This window comes from Exophiala oligosperma (assembly GCF_000835515.1).
Source record: "Exophiala oligosperma strain CBS 72588 unplaced genomic scaffold supercont1.30, whole genome shotgun sequence".
Classification (NCBI taxonomy): Eukaryota; Fungi; Ascomycota; class Eurotiomycetes; order Chaetothyriales; family Herpotrichiellaceae; genus Exophiala; species Exophiala oligosperma.
The window spans coordinates 23592-44025 of record NW_015622847.1 but is presented as its reverse complement, the minus strand read 5'-3'; the positions used below and the strand labels follow the sequence as shown (position 1 = coordinate 44025).

Below are 20434 nucleotides of genomic sequence, written 5' to 3'. Positions count from 1 at the left end.
AGCCACGGCCGGTTCAGCGGCATAGAATCCGCACTGGATGGTTCATCCTTCAGGAGGTGAGTGCCCATCCGCCGCCCTCTCGGAGGTCACAACAATCTTTCTCTGGGAACAGCATTCCAGCGTTGGCTGGCGCCGACAAAATGGTCGAGACACGGAATGCTATTGAAGATATTTGGGGAGAACGAAAGCCATATAAGCATGTCTGGCCAGACAGAGTGGACCAGTTCACGATCGAAGACCCCGAGAAATGGGTGCAAAGCGCATGTGTGATGTGCAGGTTGTTCGGGTCTTGCCTCCACAACGTGATCTTGCTGATTTACTTTGCAGCAATGGGTGTGGACTAGATGTTGGTGTCAAGGATGGTAAAATCGTGGGCGTCCGAGGAAGGGCAACAGATCGAGTGAACAGAGGTCGGTTGGGGCCGAAAGGTCTTTACTCGTACGTTGAGTTCCGCCAGCAACTAGGTTGTGGCTAAGTGCGACACAGTTGGCAATCCCTCCAGCACGCCGACCGCCTGAAATACCCGATGATTCGTAAAATGGGCAAGCTTGAACGCGCTTCGTGGGAGGAAGCCATGTCATTGATCGTCGAACGTACTCGTGATGTCCAACGCCGATTGACAAACCATGGCATTGGCTTCTACACAACAGGTCAGCTATTCCTCGAAGAGTATTATGCTCTAGCTGTTGTCGGAAAGGCCGGACTGAATACCCTACATATGTTCGTTGGACCACTTTCAGATATGACCATGCCGGCTAACATTGGCAGGGATGGGAATACTCGACTCTGCACGGCAACTGCGGCGGCGTCGATGCGAGAGAGCTTTGGATCAGACGGACAGCCTGGCTCGTACACCGACATTGACTTTACTGAATGCATCTTCATGGTAGGTCACAATATGTCGGCAACTCAGACGGTCCTGTGGTAAGTAGACTCCTAGAAGACATCCGCTATATATATTCCTGTTTCGGCCGCGTTGGCTCTTGCTTCTGACTGACATGTGGAAGGTCGAGAATCCTGGATCGACTGGATGGGCCGGATCCCCCAAAGCTCATCGTTGTCGACCCCAGGATGTCGGACACGGCCAAAAAAGCAACACTCCATTTGGCTCCAAGAATAGGAACAAATCTTGCATTGTGAGTGGTATACGTGACTCGGCCCCTGCTAGTGGAAGACTGAACCCTTCTCGTAGGCTCAACGGTATTCAACATTGCCTTTTTGCTAAGAAGTACGTCAACGAGGACTACGTCTCGAAGCATGTTGTTCAAAGAAAGGAGCTGGAACACACTGTCAAAGAATACCCCCCTCACGTCGTGTCATGTATAACTGGAGTTCCTGAAGAAGACATCATAGCCGCTGCGGACATCCTCGGCCGTACCAAGTCACTTTTATCCACAGCTCTTCAAGGAGTTTACCAATCGAATCAAGCCACCGCCAGTGCTTGCGCAATCAACAATATCAATCTGCTCCTAGGTCACATCGGCAAACCCGGCAGCGGAATCTACCAGATGAACGGCCAACCTACAGCGCAGAACAATCGTGAAGCGGGCTGTGATGGAGAGTATCCTGGCTTCCGCAACTTTTCCAATCCTGATCACATGCAGGAACTGGCTGATCTATGGAACATCGACTATATCCGTGTCCCGCACTGGAACCAGCCAACTCATATTGAGAATATGTTGAAGTTCATCGCCGACGGCTCAATTGAGATGTTCTGGATCAACGGAACAAACCCGCTTGTTAGCCTTCCAAATCTGCCAATGGTCCGGGAGCTTTTGACAAAAGAGACCCTCTTCGTCATTGCACAGGACATATTTCCCACGGAAACGACTGCAATTGCAGACGTCGTGTTACCAGCGGCCGCCTGGGGCGAAAAAACTGGATGCTTTACCAATGTCGATCGGACTGTGCACTTGTCCAAGAAAGCTGTTGAACCGCCTGTAAGTATCCGCATATTCCGTCAGAAATGTTTCGGCCCAGAGCTTGTTCTTACTGTCTTACAGGGAGAGGCAAAGTCCGACTTCGAAATATTTTGCGACTTCGCCAAACGCATGGGCTTTCGAGACAAGGATGGGGAGCCCCTGATCAGCTGGACTGATCCTTCTGAAGCCTTCGAAGCCTGGAAGAAGCTGTCAAAAGGTCGGCCCTGCGATTATTCCGGACTGACCTACGAGAAACTCAGTGGCGGTTCGGGCATCCAGTGGCCTTGCAATGACGAATTTCCCTACGGTAAAGAGAGATTATTTGATGATGGGAAGTTCTTTACCGACATCGACTACTGTGAGTCATTTGGGCACGATCTTGAAACCGGTGCTCCGTATACAAAGGTAAGAGGTCAAGTTTGAGTGCCACGCAGGTCGCTAAAGTTATTGCGTTTCCTTTCAGAACCAGTACAAAGCGATTGCACCGGCAGGACGTGCGATTTTGAAACCTTGCCATTACCTGCCGGAGATGGAATCAGTCGACGACGACTATCCATTGCAATTATCCACAGGTCGCCGACCACTTCATTTCCACACCCGTACCAAGACAGGCCGAACACCTCGGCTCCAGCAGGCAGATCCGGAGCCTTATGTCCAGGTCTCGAAAGAAGACGCCCGGAAGTACAATATCAGCGAAGGGGACCAGGTTCTCGTTGAATCACGTAGGGGTAAGGTCCAGGTTGGCGCCAGGGTAGGTCTTATGGCGCGTGGGCAGGTGTTTATACCTTTCCATTTCGGATACTTCGACGCGCACGATGGGAAAGCAAGAGCAGCCAATGAACTGACAAGACGTGAGTGCTTGGCCTAGGTACCAAGTCCTGACTACTCTAATTCTGAAATGACCAGACCAATGGGATCCTGTCTCCAAACAGCCGCAATTCAAGTCTGGCGCAGTCCGTGTCACGAAGATCGATCCATCTGATGGAGACCAACTTCGAGCACCTGAGTTGCAGACAGCCGCAGTGCGGACTAAAGAGGAGCACAATCAGAAACAGGCTCGTGAAGCCGGATCCGAGAGAGGAGACGAGCCCACTGAGAGATTTCTCGGATACTGGTTGGGCGCCACCTTTGCCTCGATCGAAACACTACGTGACATATGCGACGATCTTATACCGCGCATTTCGCATGCGGACTATGAGATAAGCAGTGGCATGGTTGTAATGCATCGTATCATCACTTCTTGCATCGAGCGATTGGGACCGTTTACTGTCGAGTATCGCACTGAACATCCATACGGCCAGCGAACGTCGTTGGATCTCAAGAAGAGGCTGTTTCCGGACGTCCTGGCTGGTGGCATTTCTGGTTCGAATGCGTACGACATTCTCATTACCTTACAGAGCTTTTATCTCTTCCTGGGTCATGTGGAAGGCCATATCATCACCTTGGTGCCAGCAGCGCAAGCGAGCTGGGATAAGGAGTTCTTTGAGGCGGTCAGTTTTGTCAACACTCAGATCGGTAGAATGTATGCTTGGACGAAACAGCAAATGGGTTCAAGAGGTCCACAGGCTCTTTTGGTACCTGGCAGAGCGGCGGTCGAACTTAAGGACAAGATCTCGGATGAACTGGCTGAAGACGCATGATATCTGCCGCTGACTGGAGACACATGAGATAGAGATGCGATATTGTCAAGATTCCTTGTCTTGGTTCGGTGCCAGCCTTGTTGTCTTTTCAGAGGGGTCAGCACCGAGTCAGGTCGTTTCCGTCCTGCGCTAGACTTTCAGCTTGTCCACTTCATTGTAAGGATGTTTGTTTGCATTCTTTTGCTTGCCTCTCTGCATGTAAAGTTTGGACCCGCCACTTTTCCTCAGCAGAAAATATTGGTTTGCGTCGGTTTGATTTGGATTGATACAACAAAGACTAAACCGTTGGCATTGCGGGAATGATGCTAAAGCCGAGAATACGCGTAGGTGTGCTGTAAAGGTAGGTCACACCGTTCTCATGTCTGCTGTCACTTGAAACTTGGTTTTCTGCCCCATTGCCCCTAGAGGCGAGCGTAAGGACCTTACTGTGAGCTTTTTATCCATGGTGCGCCTTCTATATTATCAGTCATTCGGTCAGGTCTCAACACATTCACTATCTATATATACATATCGCTCGGACACGGTACTACATGTGCATTGAATGAGAAGGCAGCGACTTGTAGTAGCTCACTCCCATCAACGTCGGGCGCATTCGCATCGATCCGCGAACATCCTTTCAAGCATTCGGCTCGGTCTCATTTTTTCGACATACTCTGCAGTACACAGACTGGCTTCGAAAAGGTCTGGCGTCCATTCCATCCCCAGCTATCACATCCCTTCCCACAAAGCAGTCATGGACTTCGCCGGACCAGAACTAGAGCTTCAATTAGGCGAGGAGCGGCCAGATCCTTATCTCCCAGAGTTCACCAAGCTGGGAGAGCAGCTTTTCCTATATAGGCCAGCAACAGGAACCTCTTCGGAACCACAACCGTCCACAGTCGGCCCGACCTAATTATAATATATTCCTAGATCGGAGCCCAGCCACGATACAACAATAAGTACACAAAGCCTTATCAGATGATGTATCCTTAGTCTCTAATCCTTCTACTCCGACAAAATGGAGCAGACCTATTCTAGCGACCACTGTTCCTGCAGCGAAAAGCTATATAGCCTACTCTTGCGGTGATACAGCAGGTCGGGGACGAGAAATGGCCGGACAAGCCCAGCGTTCTCGTTCACATATTTTCGAATGGTGGTTCGTACACAGCTTCGCAGTTTATGGCTGCTTACCGAGACTTTTAGCCAAACAAGGACGAGCTACTTCCGATATCAGCATTGGTTCTGGACAGCACGCCTAGCTTGCATCCTCAAGACCTGCTTACACCGCAATATCCGAATGACTGCCCGAATCCGGTCCTCTGCGGGCCGTCGGCAGTGTGGTAGTATGGTGATACATTGGCATGGCGAAGACGATCGAGAACACATCAGGAAGCGACAACACCACCATATGGCTCCGGACCGCACTGGGCTCTTGCCGCCTTTCCGAGAAATCCCATGGAGTAGTGCCAAGGCGCTAAAATGCATTACATCTTCAACGATCACGGTTCGAGTCCAACTCGGTTCCCTCGAAAAGCACTGTCTAGCATGATATATCCTTCTCGACTGGCGTCGCAGCACGTAAGTTACCGAGCTACACGCATTTGCTGATATGCTTTCAGCGAAATATGGTTGACCTTTCATGGCAGTCGACTTCAATTTTCAACATTAATGATCAGAAATTCTATGAGGCGAACACCGAGCGCCCTCAACCACGAAACTCAGGAGCTATTTTGCACCGTCCCATGTCTAAATTTAGCGGTACGCAAAAAAAGGGAATTGATGACGATTCCCGATTTCTGGCTCCATCAACTGTCAGGCCATAGGGGCCCTTATTTCTGGTCCTCGTAAGTCCCTTCTATAACCTTTGGCCGATACGGCATATGCAATCCCGAAGCCCCGTTAGTATATATTCCATAAAACGCTCGATTCCTAAATGACGAATTGGTTCTGATATTGATTGGCTTGACCGTCATCTGAACCTTTATTGGGACCGTCAGCATCGAGCCATGCCCTCCTCCGAAACCCCTCCACCTCAATTCCAACGCCGTCTGTGCCTGCATATGCCATACCGGAAAAGACTTGGATCCAACGGGCCATCAATTGACGGCATGGCAGCGTTATCGAAAATCACAAGTTCTGAAAACGGATCCTGGTGGGAATCGATGTGATAACGGTCAGACTTTTTCACCATGGCCCAGTCTGGTTGAGTATAATGGGGACTGTCCCAGAGGTGTGCTGTTCGTGATAAGCTGCTTTCCCCAGCTTGGTGGCCGTGGTACGAGTTTCCGTACGGTATTGGATTTCTTGGTAGGTGCCACGGTTGCAGAACGAAGTCCTGCTTCATCTTTGGGGTTTGCAACCGGCCTTGGAGAACATCAACAGGCCGGTAGTAAGATGCCAAGCCAAATTGCGCCAGAGCTGTCATTGCTTTTGACAGTGATGGTTTTCTTGACCAGGCTTTCGGGGTTGAAGTGCGAAGATTTCTTCAATAGGCCAGACAGCCGTTGGTGCCCATCTTCCGAGCCATCCTTCACCAGCAGAGGTGCTTTGTCAGTCTTCGTGGTGAGTGATTCATTTTGTGCAACTGATCGCTCTGCATAGATGAGAAATCCACCCAAGACGCGACTCGGGCTCCAATGCCGCCCATGCGTTGCAGAACATCTGAAGGGGAATCTGATAATGTTAATAGAAAGCTAGAATACTCAATACCTCAAGTCACCTTTAGCAGCATTCTTATTGTCGGTGAAAAGGAAGAAGACACAAGATGTCGTAATCAGGTATGAGCAACGAACTCAGAAGGATATTGGATGGCTTTTAGTTGGAGTTTCCCTTGCTGACACTGTTTTAGTCAGCCTGAATCTTAGTTACGGATCTAATGAGAGCCATGTTTCTGCCGTTGCATCCAGTATTTCGTAGACGAGGGAGACTTGCCTCCAACGTTCCTTTGACGATCATAATCACGATGGTCTCGTAGGTAAAAATACAAATTCCTAGGCCGTCGGGTGTCTGATCTTCCCTTCGGAGCCTCATACTGATGCCCACTCCCTCACAGGAGGTGTCTGCTGATTCACGAAACATTCCGTTCCTGTAGACCTTCGGACCCTCTATGCACTGCGAGGACGCTGCAACCTGTACCGTTTCAAAGCGTTAACCCATCGTCTAGACGCTCTGCTTCCATAAATGCTCCAGTTCTATGCCCATCAGGTAACTGGTTGGTCTGGCTGGTTGGTGATGGGGGTGCACAGCCCTGTTGTATGGAAGACATTTGCTCTTCCGTCATCACCGCAATTTCCACCGTATTCCAAGCCTGACTGTTTGTCCCCTCTTCCGCCACGGGCCTTTCGTGATGCATTGTCACTACCACTCAAACTCTCAGGTCTCATCTGCAGCTTAGAGGGGTAGTTTTCTGGTGCTGGGTCGTCAACCGGGGAGGTGAGGAGGTGAGTTGATGGTCGGCTCTGCGGCGAATCTTGTAAGGACATTTGCTATCGTTGTTTTGCAACTCGTGTCTGCCTTCTTGCCATCCAAGGCTGATAAACCGTGCAGCCAGGCCTGTTCGTGACTCTGCACGTTCGTGGCATCTTTAACAGGGAAGCTCAGGTGTCGCAGGGAGAGCATGCGCTCTCATATCGACCGTGCTACGCCAAGTCAGTTTCATGGGGATGATGCCTCTCGGCCGCTGTCAAAAGTTGAGCGCAGCTCTAAGTGGCAAAGCCTATCCTCGAATCATTTGGGCTGGGTCCGGAGTCACCACGTGACCTTGCGAAGAGGCGCTTACACCAAGATGGTGGGCACATGTAAGCATTCCGGTCGTGAGTACAGGAATACGTCACTCCACCCACAACTTCAACGTTGATTGGCATGAGGTCTGATGTTGCCTTTCGGAATCTCACCGTGCGTAACGAATCTCAACTCCAAACCCCAACCGTCCCTTGATATTTGGTTGAAATGTTCAGAACGATAAGTACTGCCTCTCTGAGCAGGGCGAGGACCAATGCATCCCAGAAGTCCATTTCCCACACTGAATCCGCCGTCGAGCGCGAGGAAAGAGCACTTGCAGAACTCAAAGAACTATGCCGCAGAAATTCTGTAACCTGGCCAAAGAGCGAACTGGTGCGAGAATATGCCCCGGATGACAATTTCGAGGAGTCAAATCTTTTGTAAGTGGAGGCGTTCTATTTTTCCAGGTTCTACCTGGTGGTGGTCCAGCCCCCTTGGGCCTGACTTCGACCTAGGCGTTACTTACGAGCACGGAAACACGACGTCCATACCGCATTCAAGCAATATGCTGCATCGGCAAAATGGCGCCATGATATCCAGCTAGAGAAGACTTATGATGATGTCGGCATCACGAGATTTGAGACTGTCAGACGACTGGTACGGACCAACGCTCAGCTCCCGTTTAGCAACGCAACAACTCAGACAGATAAATCTAGCAACCTCAATGGACCGGCCACCGAGATGCTACCGGAGTACCTATCATGGTATATGTCGTGTCTCAAGTCGAAGCAGACGACATCCTTGCATTGCATAAGACGGACCCGGCATTGTCAAGTATCTTCCTTGCCGCCGAATACGTGACACAATTTGTGCAGCCATTATGCGGAAAGTTACAGCACGAACGTATCAATACCTCGATCAACATCATCGATTTGTCGCACGTTGGGGTGTCACCTTTCTGGAGGCTACGGAAGCTTCTTAGTACTGCTAGCAACATGGCGACAGCTCACTATCTAGAGACCGTAAAAAGAATATATGTGAGTGCGAACATTTCTCGATGTTCCACTCTCCACAAAAGGAATATACTGACTCTTACTACGTTGTGCCACGCTGATCACACCGAAATAGGTCGTCGGTGCTCCGAACTTCTTCCCTACTATCTGGCGATTCATAACCATCTGCTTTGAACCTGCAACCACAAGAAAAATAGCAGTCCTTGGTCATGGGGAGTGTGCAACGATTTTGCGCCATGACCCCGGACCTGAAAACGTGCCGAAGCGCTTTGGCGGGGATCTGTACTGGGAATTTGGTGGCTCCCCTGAGCTCAGTCCAGATGCTAAGTCGTTAAGCAAAAAGTGGGTTGACAAATGGGTGGAGGGTCCGTTGCGGATCATCGACGGTCCTGGTGAACAGTGGAGGATCATTGCTGTAGGGTCACAGAATGGCGAGTTAAGAAGAGAGGAGTTATAGGGGGCCAAAAGAGTTATGCACCTCCACAAGCCAGGTGGGAATATGGAACTACCCTATGCTCGGCTTTTAGCTTGAGTGTTGCAATATATGGGATCTCCATTATAGATTACCTGGTTCGCTTGTTTTCGCTTGCTATTTCTCTTCTAAGTGAAAGTCATCGAGCCAGGACTGATCGCAGTCGTGCCGTGTCAAAATATCATGGTCATCAAGTTTCAACAGAGGCAATCCTTGTGCGCGACTCGAATCCTCCAGCAGGTCAAATAAGCTTCCGCCGAGAGCCTTGTTCAGCTGCCGCAGAAATCGTCCTTTCACAGCCTCTATTTCGTCCAACAGTGTTCCATGCTCCGATGTTGCCAGGATCTCTTCGAAACTGTTCCCGTCAGCCGGGTCTTCCCAGAAAGCCAGACAAATCAGTTATACTCACATTCGGTCATTGGCTAGCACGTTGTTCTCCTCAATGAACCAGTCTCGGGTCACCAGCCCTAGAGCTGACCACCCGAATTTGTCGGCGAATTTGAGCCATCGTTGGCCGGCTTCGATCTGTTTGCTCAACTTTCTTTTGTAATGGTTCCACCGAACGGCATCAGATTCGTCGGAATCGATAAGGCCACTCCTGTTCTTATTCCTCCCCTGAAATCTAGCAGGAAAAGCCACGTCCCAGATATACTGGATCAGAGACACATAAGCCGCGGCCTTGTATGCCTTGTTTGTCGATGTCCGTAGCGACAAGCACGTGCCATCCTTGTCGTGCCCCAAGCGACCTCTGTTCGCGACCGTCTCAGCATACAATCTGGCCAGTCGAGCCAACGCGAATCTCCGTAGATAACTGTTCAAGTTATCCGCTGAGTCGACACTATTGACGGCATTGACAAGAACTTTAGGATCTTGGCTGAACACTCCAGCCATGGTGGCTCTTTCATTCCGCTGAATGAAAGTCATTACCTCTTTCAATGCTCCAAAGGCGTGCCCGTTGGCCACGGCCAGCACCATTTTGACCAATGTATTAACACGACCGGGAGACACGCCTTGCTGAATCCTGCCACTGGACGGTGCGAAAGGCAGGGACGTAAGTCGCTGCCAAACTCGAGTAGCTTTGATAGGGTGCTTCGCATGGTTCTCCTGCTGTGCATAAGATCCCCTCTTAATATCCCAGTCATACCAAAACGAGGAGTCCAAGGAAGAATTCTTCACTCTTGATTTAGAGGACATGGACCGAACTTCCGACTTGTGTGCGTCATCAAATTTCGGTCTTTTTGTTGGTGTCTGTACTGGAGTGGCAGGTCGGGGTCTTTTCCTTGACGACCTGCTCGTGGGGTTTTGTAAAAGGGACGCTCTTCTCAAGTTTCTTGGGCGGCATGCCCTGTTTGTGCTGTCGTCCTCCTCGACCTCCTCCTCCTCCTCCTCCTCTTCGTCGTCTGAGTCCTTATTCTTTTCCACGCCACCTTCTTCTAATTCCTCTTCGTCTGTAGGCTGCTCTACATTCGCTTGTATCTCGTTTGTCTTCCCGCGCTGTCTCCGTGATTCTTGTTGGCCGCGTTCCCTTTCGTCATCGTCATCGTCATCGTCTTCATCATGATTATCATTAGATTCCATCTCCGAACTCAATTCGCTTGAGCTAGATAGTCCTTCCACCAGGTTTAGGGTGCCCGGATTTCCCGTATTCAATTGCTTACCAACCTGGCCTCTACTCGATCGTTCAATATCATCTGCCGGGAGCGAGACAATAAACGCTCCGCTTTCCTTACATATCAGAGACCCGTCGACGCCTGCTGAAGAAGGGGTTTCCGTCTCGAGGACCGAGCAACTCTCCAAGGACCTTAGTGGTGGTTTAATTGCAGGCTGGTTTATATCAGGCACGGAGTCGTCTGAAGGGAGCTCATGATCTTTGTGAAAATAAGTGTTATCTTCAGTTATGCTGTTGGTTGAAGAATACCCGTGTGTCACTTCTGGATTCACGGCAACTGTGAATGAAAGAGCTCGAAGAAATGCTTCAGCGTCCCTGCAAATAGCATGGACAAGCCGCGAGGAAGTCGGATACTTCTGTGACAACAAAACGCCGTCATCCGTGAGACATGAGCAATCATGCAAAGTCGTCGAACTGAGCGCAGTGAAAAGGAAATGTTGGAAACTATCGCAAACAACATGGCCGCTACGGGAGGGAATGCCATGATTGTCATTAGGCGAGGAGTCCCGCAAAATCATTCCGCCGAGCGGCTTCTCAGCCAGTGCTCTCGTTTACGATTATCGTGCGAAAGGTGATAGTAGAAAGAGGCAAGTCCACTGGCGCGAGATCATTTTAGCGTGTTTCAAATACTAGTTCAGTTGGTCGAGACCGATCAGATTCAGTGGTCAGATGCTACCGAAGGAGCTTGTGGTTGGTACAGCTGACCGCATTTCTGCGTGGTGTCGGAACCTGTTGTCTACACGCCGACCCACGATTACCATACAGTCTCCACTTTTGAGACACAAAGCCCTTCCTACTTCCACAGTTCTACGCGGAAAATTATCCTCGCCCTTTCGCGCGCTCCTCCGTACATGGGTCGATGTAGGGTGAGCCATTGGTCGAGACCGCATAAGACGCTTTTCAGATGTTACAGGCTCTGCAGGGGTTTTATCTTTGGCCAATTGAAATTTGAGCAGGGCTCTTGGATGAACGACAGCCTGCGGGATGGGCAACGTACCACTGCTATCCAAGGCTTCAGTCGGGTGCCCGAATGTGACCTAGCATCCATATCTGCATGATATGCGCAGGCTACGCGGTGGTCGCCTGACGCCTCTCCTACTATGCGGAAAAGTACTGGCCGAACAACAGAGCAAGCCCTCCTAGTCCTAGCAATGCGATCGATCAAGCATGGCTGAGAGGTAGAGTGGTCACATTGATTGCATTCGACCTGAAAGGAGCATTCAATGGGGTCAAAGCTACAACACTGGATGCACGCCTCCGAGAGAAAAGGATACCCACATCAGCTAGAAAATGGATCCAAAGCTTCAGCAGGACCGGACGGCAAGCATCCATGTCGACGGGTTCTCAACCAAGGTCAGCCCGCTGAAAAATCCTGAGCTAGCGCAAGGCTCGCCACTCTCGCCTATTCTGTTCACGCTGCTCAATTCAGGCTTGGTGAACCAGGAGGTGGACACTCAGGGGGGCGCCTCTGCATTTATCGATTACTATTTCCGATGGAGAGTAGGGAAATCGGCAGAAGAAAACCTCCGGAAGATTCAACAAGAAGACATCCCTCGAGTCACGGAATGGGCGCAGCTAAAGGGATCAAGCTTCGCGGCAGAAAAGACGGAACTGATTCACCTCACCCGACGCAAGAAAGAGCGAGCGAAAGGAAGCATCACCATAGATGGCAAGGTTATCCACGCCGGCCGTACAGCCAAACTCCTCGGGGTGGTATTTGACGAAGAACTACGGTGGAAAGACCATGTGCAAAGAGCGGTAAAGGCAGCAACCACTACGGCCCTTGGAATGGGTGGACTGAGGCACCTACGGCCTGCCCAAATGACGCAAATATACCAGGCTTGCGTGTTACCCAAGCTGGACTATGCATCAACCGTGTGGCACAACCCCAACATGGACAAAGGACATCTCCGAATTCTCGACACCGTCCAAAGAGTAGCCCTCCTCCGGATCATCTCAGCATTCAAGTACGTTGCAACCAGGTGCTGGAGATAGAATGCCATGTGCTTCCCACACGCTTGAGACTCAAACAGCGAGGACAAGAGGTGGTGATGCGATTATGCTCTCTGGCTCAAACACACCCACTTTCCAGAGTTGTGGACCGAGCGAAACAACGGGTAAACCGACGGGGAACTCAGCCCAGACTGCCTCTCGCCGAAACCACCAAAACATTGGACATTGGAGAGCTTGAGTCGTTGGAGACCATAGATCCAACCCCCCTCCCACCCTGGACCCAGTCAGACCCAATCGAGATCACAATCAACCCCGATAGGTCACAGGCCCTTGACGAAGTGGCTGAATTAATCGAACACCCAGAGGCCGTCATCTACAGGGACGCCTCAGAGAAGGACTCGAGACTCGGCGCAGGGGTGGTAATGGCGAGCCGGAAAGGGGGCCCACAGCGGACGTGGCAGATATAAGAGAACTCACACTGAAACGATTATAATGCTACTAGTTCGCATGATAGGTAGACGTCAACAACAGGCTAGACGAAAGACATCTTCTAAGAGGCGAACATTACAGTCACCGAAATCTCAGCCAAACATGTCACTGTTGAACAGTACATCTCGTCGCACATATTCCGGTCAACCACAGTGTTTATCATTGACGTCAGCTGAAGACGTTATCCTCAAGCGTCATTTACTTTACAAGTATGGATAACGAGTCTCGACCTCTCGACGACGAACTACGTTTACACCACTTACTTGTCAAGAGTGCAAGCACCTCGCAAACGAGTATATCCCATATATCTCGTTGGGCCGCTTCCAGCCTATGACGGGTTCCGCCCACAACGGATTCTAAGACCTAATTGTAATGATCCCGAACTAGCCAAGGAGTCAAAACAAGTTCATGGGTAATGAACAGGGCAGGTCAAAAATGCAACATCAACCCCCTCGCACAGGGAGGGTCATATCGAAAGGATGTGATTCATTCATAGTCGAAGGCACCTAGGCCCTCAACATTATGAGAAGCTAATGCAAAAGCGAATATAAAGTGCTTAGCTTCTCGGTGCCCCCTCAACCCTCAAGGGATGCGCGTGCCCCGGACCGAAGAATTAGGCTCCTAATGGCTCGCCTAGGGGGCACCAACCTGCCAGGCTCACTAGGCTAAGCGACCATCAGAACTCAAGCACTAGAACGATGTCACACACTCAAATTTTAATTAACTCAAGGGTCGGGTTCTAACTTATAAAGGGCTGACAACGCCTTCTTTACTTCTCTGTTCCGTTAGCCCATTTTCTTCGTGAGTCGTTTATTTATCGCCGGGTACGAGCGGATTCAGGGCATCACCGGCGGCAGCCAAGCCGTCGTGAAGCAGTACGGCCCCCTGTCCTTCTCCCGGATCTTCAATTCCGGACACTCGGTCAACGCATACGCCCCGGAGGCGGTCTATCTCATCTTCGAGCGCGCGACGTTCGGCAAGGACGTTGTGACGGGCAACGAGACGGCCGGTCCCCGATACTCGACCTCCGGGACTACGGACAGTTGGGGTTGGCGGAACACTTTGCCCGCGTCGGTGCCCCGGACGCGCATGGTGGAAGGGCACTGGACCAATACCAACCCTTAGGACTCCGTTCCCGGGGCAGAATCATAGTTAGGGGGAGAGGGGTGCAGATGATCGGTTCTGGAGTCGCATGGACAGCGAGTCTCGGTGGGGTCTGATCAGCGTTAATAGTGAGACAATTCCCGCTCGAGCGTCTGTAGGCAGGGGTTCCAGTGATTTGATATTCTTGGGAATGAGGAAATCTACTGTAGTGCTTCGTGCTTAAAGGTTCAGGAAAGGCAGCGCGGGCCGCTTTACCCGGGCACGTGACGGAGCACGAAAGAGACCCAGTATAGCTTGCAACCGGACAAAGCGAAGGGGATTACGGGAGTAAGGCTGAGAGAGACCATGAGCTGTATACAAACTCCAAGGTACGTACAGAACAATACAAACATGTGGGTAGTGATGCCAGTTCATGACAATTATCAACATCTGCTTTGTCACAGAATCAGTCAATACCGATGCACACCTTACCCAAGTTCTTTCCGGATTGTAAATACATATACGCTTCTTTGACCTCTGCCAACTTGAACACTCTCGAATCGACGATAGGCCGTAGACTCTCGACATTTGCCTCAATGGCACGTCCCATGGCTTCCATCTGTAGCCGACTGCCGACTGATATCCCTCGCGCTGTGTAGTGTTTGAGCCAGACGCTCAACAAGTTCGGAACCTCCACTCCCTCAGCCTCGCCGCCCGCAAATCCAACCACACTCATGGTTCCGTCGAGTCTGAGGCTGGCAACGCTCTGCTTCAGGGTGGCAGCGCCGACAACCTCCACAACTAGGTCCACCCCATTCCCTTTTGTGAGACTTTTGGCCCTCTCGCCCCAGTTGGGCACCTCACGGTAGTTGATGATGTGGTCGGCGCCGAGCTTTTGGAGGAGTCTGGCTTTCTCGTCCGAACTGGTAATGGTAATCACTCTAGCACCAATGGCTTTAGCAAATTGCAGGGCAAAAACACTTACAGCCCCAGCACCTTGGGTCAGCACCCATTGGCCAACCACAAGCTCCCTGCCGGGCTGCCCGAAGAGAGCGTTCCAGGCAGTGACACCGGCGCAGCTCAGCGTTGCCGCCTCAAGGAAGCTAAGACCTTGAGGCATTTGGACGAGTCCCTGCTCATCGAAGGCCCCGACTGAGCGCAGTGTGCCGTCAATCGATCCACCGAGCCCCGAGTCTTCGGCGGCAGCGTCGAGGGACCCGGCCAAATGCCGTTGGTTGAGCATTGTGACCACACCATCCCCCACACGAAACCGAGTCACATTCTTTCCGACTGCAAGAACAGTCCCCGCCCCATCTGATCCTGGTACCACGTTGGGTTTTTGGTTGAACGGATATTTCCCCAAAGGGATGATGATGTCGCGAAACTAACAAACATTAGGCCTGCCGATGAGAAAATCAGAAGCAAGAGCATCGCTTTACGTTCAAGGATACAGCACGAACTTGAAGCCGTTACCGTCAGTAATTGTCTTCGACAGAACAGTGCAATACTCACTTTTAACTAGAACTTCACTGTCGCCAAGCTCAGGCACGGGCTCCTCTATGAATTTCAGGGAGTCGAACCCGTCGTAGCCTGTCACTCTCCACAATTTGGTCGTTTTCGGTATGGAATCACCCATGTTTGGTGAGTATATAAATCGGAACGTGACTGGGATAGCTTTTAAAAACGAGCTGCTAAATATCTAGAGTGATATTTACTGTAAGCCGTAAAAGACTACTCTGCCCTCGTCAACCCGTCATATCACAGCACCATTTATACATGCGAAAAGGGGACTAAATGCTTGAATGCCAAGTTTCTTTTCTGACTTGTTAATGAGTATATGGTTAATCATTCTTTGAATTCAGATCGAAAGGACTAATACTGCGTCACAGGTGGGAACTTCCGTACAACCCCGGATTCCTCCGCGGAACTCAGCAAGCTAAGGAACATTAGGGTAGCTTGACGTATCCACGCACCTGTGAATGCCTAACAGTACTTACAGTAAATTTTACGACTTCTAGGCCAGTATTCTAGTCTTCTGAACCCTATGCTTATTTGCCAGCCAGGGGAAATGTAACATACATCATCTTACATTATGAGGTATCTTAGATAGCTTATGTAAGAAACATAGCCTATCTTAGATCACGTGTTTCCGGAAAAGTAGCAATTAAGCGAAGACTGCCACCGCCCACGGGGTGACTTGTGCGAAGTTCCACGGACCTATACGGTCTTTTACAAATGTACATGCACAGGAGCATTAGTAATCTAAGTATCAAGTGCGTCAATCCTACAGGATTCTGCGTTTCGTTGAGAGATATAACGTCGTCATGCTGAGGTCTCAACGACACCGCAGACATTCTGTACCATAACTAGTTTTCTTGACATAAATACTGGACAAACTCACACGAAGACACGGTAAAAAGGACCCACCAAGACTGAAGCTACACAGTTCAGAGAATAATTAATCCATAATGACGGTGGAACGGTACGAGAACAACGATGAAATCAATACAGGACGCCTACGGGAGCCTCTTACATTTCACTTCTCCAAGAAAACGGCACGCAACCGGCTATTCAAGGCTTCCATGGGAGAAACGCTCGCCAGTTGGGACATGAACGATCCTGAAGCCAGTGGGATCCCCACCGATGAAATCATCGAGTTGTATAAAAGGTGAGTACGCCTATGCACACCTACGTCCAGGTTAACAAGACTAGTCCGACTACGTCGTGGGGTTCATATTACATCAGCTGATACTCAGTCTTTAGGTTTGGTGAGGCAGAAAATGGGTTCGGCATCATCTTCACCGGCAACATCCAAGTCAGCTCCACGGTACCCCAATTGCCGGGCGACCTAATCATCGACGAATCACACCCTTGTCACGGGCCACGATTCGAGGCGTTTAAGAGGTTGGCTGCGGTGGGAAAGGCCAAAGGCTCTCTCATGATCCCACAGATTTCCTATGCCGGGCGTCAGGCTCTGGCTTCTGTTGCGCGAAAGACGGTCATCGCGCCGTCTGTTGTACCGTATGGTAGGTCATTCTGTCGAAATATCTTCTCACTGTTCCTTAATTTGTGTGACAACTGCTGAAACGGGTCATTTGATCAGCCACCGAAGAGCAGAATGCCATCTTCGCGAAGACCCGCGAAGCAACCCAGACAGATATCGATTTCTTGATCAATGGGTTCGTGCATGCGGCCGAGTACTTGGAAGCAGCAGGGTTCGACGGGGTGGAGCTACACGGTGCTCACGGCTATGTGCTCGGCCAATTCCTCGCTCCGCGCACCAACAAGCGAACGGACGCTTACGGAGGCTCGTTGACGAACCGGATGAGGTTGCTCGTGCAAGTCGCCAAGGGAATTCGTGCCAGGACCTCGCCATCCTTCATTGTCGGCGTGAAGCTCAACAGTGTCGAGTTTCAAGATGGTGGATTTACAGCCGAGGAGGCAGCAGAGGTGTGCCGCGTGTTACAGGATGAGGTGGGCTTGGACTTCGTCGAGTTGAGCGGCGGCACCATGGAGAAAGTCGGCCACGAATGGACCACGGACACAACGATCAAACGCGAAGCCTTCTTCTTGAAATTCGCTGCGATGATAGTCCCGCAGCTGGGCAAGACAGCCCAAGAGCGCCGCACCAAAGTGTTCATCACAGGTGGCTTGCGCACAGCTTCGGCCATGGCTATGGCGATGGAAACAGTGGACGCAGTCGGCATCGCTCGCCCCGCGGCTCAAGAGCCATGGATTGCGAGAGACCTGCTCAGTGGAAAGGTCCAAGGGGTGGTCAAGCCGGTGTAGCCAGTTCTTCGTCCGAGAGTCCTGCCACGGTTTCGGCAGAGTAGATCGATGGCAGTGGGCGAGTGATGTGACGCTCTATGACTTGCCTACAGATGTTGTCGACGAAGGTCTTGAGGGCCACCTGATTGCTTCAGTCTTGGGTCTTTAAAATCGCGGGACTCGTACCTTGTAGTAAGCTCGAAGTCCTGACAGTGCCTCAACACACGCTTGTTCGGTCATGTTGACCTGGACTCGTTGCTGGAGACACGCGATGAACCGGCGGGGGAGGAGTAGATGTAGATCGAGGTCATCCATCAAGTCCAGAATCTCCTGTGCCTCACCTTGCCGAGGTGTAGCACCGATCTCGTCGCCACCCCATAGTTGGTCATGTCGATTGAAGTCACCGGTGACGATAAGCTCTCGTCCGATTCCGTGCCGTCTGACCGCCTCTCTGATCAGTCGTGCTGTGATTTGAAGCACTCGTGCGTCTGCCGGCGGCAAATAGACTGAGATGGCCAGGGATAATCGCCCGTCCAGCTGGAATTGTATCGCGGATATGTCTGGCAATGCGACTGGTACGCTCCTCGCCTGGCGCTCGGCGCTGGCGTAGACGACTGATCGGATTAGAAACCGCGTCCCCACCGCTATCTTCGTCGGGAGGATTTGTTCCCAGCTGAGGTGACGTGAGGGTGGAGCGATCACTCTCCCGTCGTCGCGGGTAAAGCATGCCGGTTCCATGATCATAAGGAGCCCATGGTTTTGCAATCCTTCGTCGTTCATCAGGCTATGTTGTACCCCCGGTCTTTTACCCAGATTCGCTTGGAGGACCCGGAGTGGCCTAACCATGACATTGCACAGGATTGAACCGGCGAAGCAGCTCCATGTACCGTGGACACGCCCGATCAGTCGCCGTGTGTGGCCCTTGACAGGCCGCGCATCGCACACTGTTGGCGGTGCACTCCTGCCACATACCACTTGGGGCGACTGGCACCGAGCTTCCTGGTGGCCGTATTGGTGGCACTTGTAGCATCCCGTAGGGGTATGTCGTCTTTCATACGGCCGCGTGTACGCCATCTCCCCGCCGACGTGCATGATCCCTCTCGCCAACAGGGCATCAGCCTCGTGCTGGTGAGTCAACAACATGACTACCGATCCATACATCTTGTCCGTCGCTCGGCTAAGCGGATCCGTTCAATTTGTACGTCGTTTTCCTGAGCCACCACCCCGTCGCCTCCTTAGACACGGCCAAGCCCCCGTCCGGGCTGAGGGTGGCGCGATGAACACGATCAACCTTGACCGGGTACCATTGTTCCCCGAGCATGCGGGCTTGGTCGAATCGATTCTCTTGGAGCCACTGGCCGTGTTGTCGCGCTGCGTTGGCATCTCCTCGGACGCGAAGGAGAGCTTGACCCGATCCTCCTCTTCCGCTCGCCTCTGCACGCCTGTGCAGATCACCTCTTGGGTTGGTTCATGCTTTTTCAGCGCTTCATTAACTTTGTCTTTCAGCTGTGAGAAGTCCCTCGCGCGTTCGCCGGTCCGACCGAGATCATTCACAATGGCGGTTTGCGACAGATTGGAGGGTTAATTATTCAGTGCCATGTTGACGTATCTCGGCCTTTGACTACCCATGACGACGGTATTGTCCGTGAAGATGGAATACAACAACGGGAAGTTGCTGCTGCTCTGGGACCTGGCCAGCCGGTGTCGATATATCCTAAGGCCTTATCGAGCCAAGATCTGGCTCAGAGCAAAGAACCGCCCAGCTCCTTCGACTCTTCGAGGAACAAAAGGAGGAAGCGATATACCGAAGAGGTCGAGGAATAGCCGCAGCAGCAAGACGGAGAGCCCACAGCTCAGCTTCCACTTGCTCTTTTAGGCGTAGTCCATTTCACCAAGCCCAAAGGTCGCAACAGTAAGTTCCCTTCTTCCAAAGAGGTATACACTGGCGTGCTGAGCAGTATTTCTCCGTTACCTAGTGGTGCATCTATCGATCATGTGATATGCGACCGACGAATTGTTCTCGAGGGCTGTTGGGGCACGATTCGACGTCAGGTGGCCGGGATGTTTTATTTGGTCTGAATCGGTGCATAGGCCCGAACAGTCAAACATTCAACTTTATACCACGTCCTCCGGTCGACGATGTGGACGAACTGGGTCTCATGAACGATCGGACATTCGACCTTGTGCCGCCTTTTGCCGTTGATGCTGCGACCCGCCAGATGAATGTTTCGTTCTCATTTAGTACTAGTACTAGCCGCATTGCCATATGTTGATAGTGTTGGTGAGCGATCTGTCTTCGACAGGAGAACCACAAGTCACGAGGCCGGCTTAGAAGCGGCTTCAACTTGCCCCCTAAGCTTAATCGCTTTTCAAATCAGGGAACCATGGTAAGATACCTTACTCCAATCTCCAGCAAAATATTATTGCTCACTTCTCATGCATCCACACCCACCCCTTGGAAACTCATCTGCGTGTCAGCAGAGACAATTGATCTTTGACGGCTTACGGAAGAGTCGAACTCGAGGATCTGCATTGTTCAGGAATGTGATGACAACGGCAAAGCTTTCGAAGTGGCTGTCGATCCAACTTACCTGTCCGAGGTTCAGGAGCTTCAATCGCAGGAAAATCCTCCTTACAATCCTATACACCCGAGAGAGCTTGAGAAAGACATTGTTGGTATCTGTCGAGCGAACGGGAAAGCTCGCGAGCGCCAGCTCGAACGGGCT

The 20434-nt window shown here is 51.4% G+C and overlaps 5 protein-coding genes across 6 annotated transcripts; 3 read left to right on the top strand and 2 right to left on the bottom strand.

Moving 5' to 3' along the window:
• Nucleotides 1-140: 140 nt before the first annotated feature.
• Nucleotides 141-3562, top strand: PV06_11393 (uncharacterized protein; the record flags this gene model as incomplete). Its single annotated transcript, XM_016413059.1, has 9 exons — nt 141-277; nt 328-438; nt 487-720; nt 769-924; nt 1008-1136; nt 1193-1940; nt 2004-2327; nt 2386-2773; nt 2829-3562. The coding sequence occupies 9 exons, from the start codon at nt 141-143 to the stop codon at nt 3560-3562; spliced, it is 2961 nt and encodes a 986-aa protein (XP_016256559.1).
• A 1716-nt stretch (nt 3563-5278) lies between these two features.
• PV06_11392 lies at nt 5279-7222 on the bottom strand. Of its 2 annotated transcripts, XM_016413058.1 has the most exons (3): nt 6473-7222; nt 6261-6380; nt 5279-6214 (listed from the first exon to the last, which is right to left on the bottom strand). In XM_016413058.1, the coding sequence occupies exon 3, from the start codon at nt 5964-5966 to the stop codon at nt 5574-5576; it is 393 nt and encodes a 130-aa protein (XP_016256558.1). In that variant the 5' UTR covers nt 5967-6214; nt 6261-6380; nt 6473-7222; the 3' UTR covers nt 5279-5573. The 2 variants fall into 2 exon arrangements, with proteins under 2 accessions (XP_016256558.1, XP_016256557.1); XM_016413057.1 differs by having other exon boundaries at nt 5279-6380.
• Nucleotides 7223-7389: 167 nt separating this feature from the next.
• On the top strand, nt 7390-8840 carry PV06_11391 (uncharacterized protein). The gene is made up of 3 exons (XM_016413056.1): nt 7390-7701; nt 7777-7918; nt 7978-8840. The coding sequence occupies exons 1-3, from the start codon at nt 7490-7492 to the stop codon at nt 8446-8448; spliced, it is 825 nt and encodes a 274-aa protein (XP_016256556.1). The 5' UTR covers nt 7390-7489; the 3' UTR covers nt 8449-8840.
• Nucleotides 8841-16408: 7568 nt separating this feature from the next.
• PV06_11390 (uncharacterized protein) lies at nt 16409-17729 on the top strand (the record flags this gene model as incomplete). The annotated part of the gene is made up of 3 exons (XM_016413055.1): nt 16409-16608; nt 16704-16966; nt 17044-17729. 3 exons carry the CDS (start codon nt 16409-16411, stop codon nt 17727-17729), a joined length of 1149 nt encoding a protein of 382 aa, XP_016256555.1.
• A 144-nt stretch (nt 17730-17873) lies between these two features.
• Nucleotides 17874-18869, bottom strand: PV06_11389 (uncharacterized protein; the record flags this gene model as incomplete). Its single annotated transcript, XM_016413054.1, has 1 exon — nt 17874-18869. One exon carries the CDS (start codon nt 18867-18869, stop codon nt 17874-17876), a length of 996 nt encoding a protein of 331 aa, XP_016256554.1.
• Between the last annotated feature and the right edge of the window lie 1565 nt (nt 18870-20434).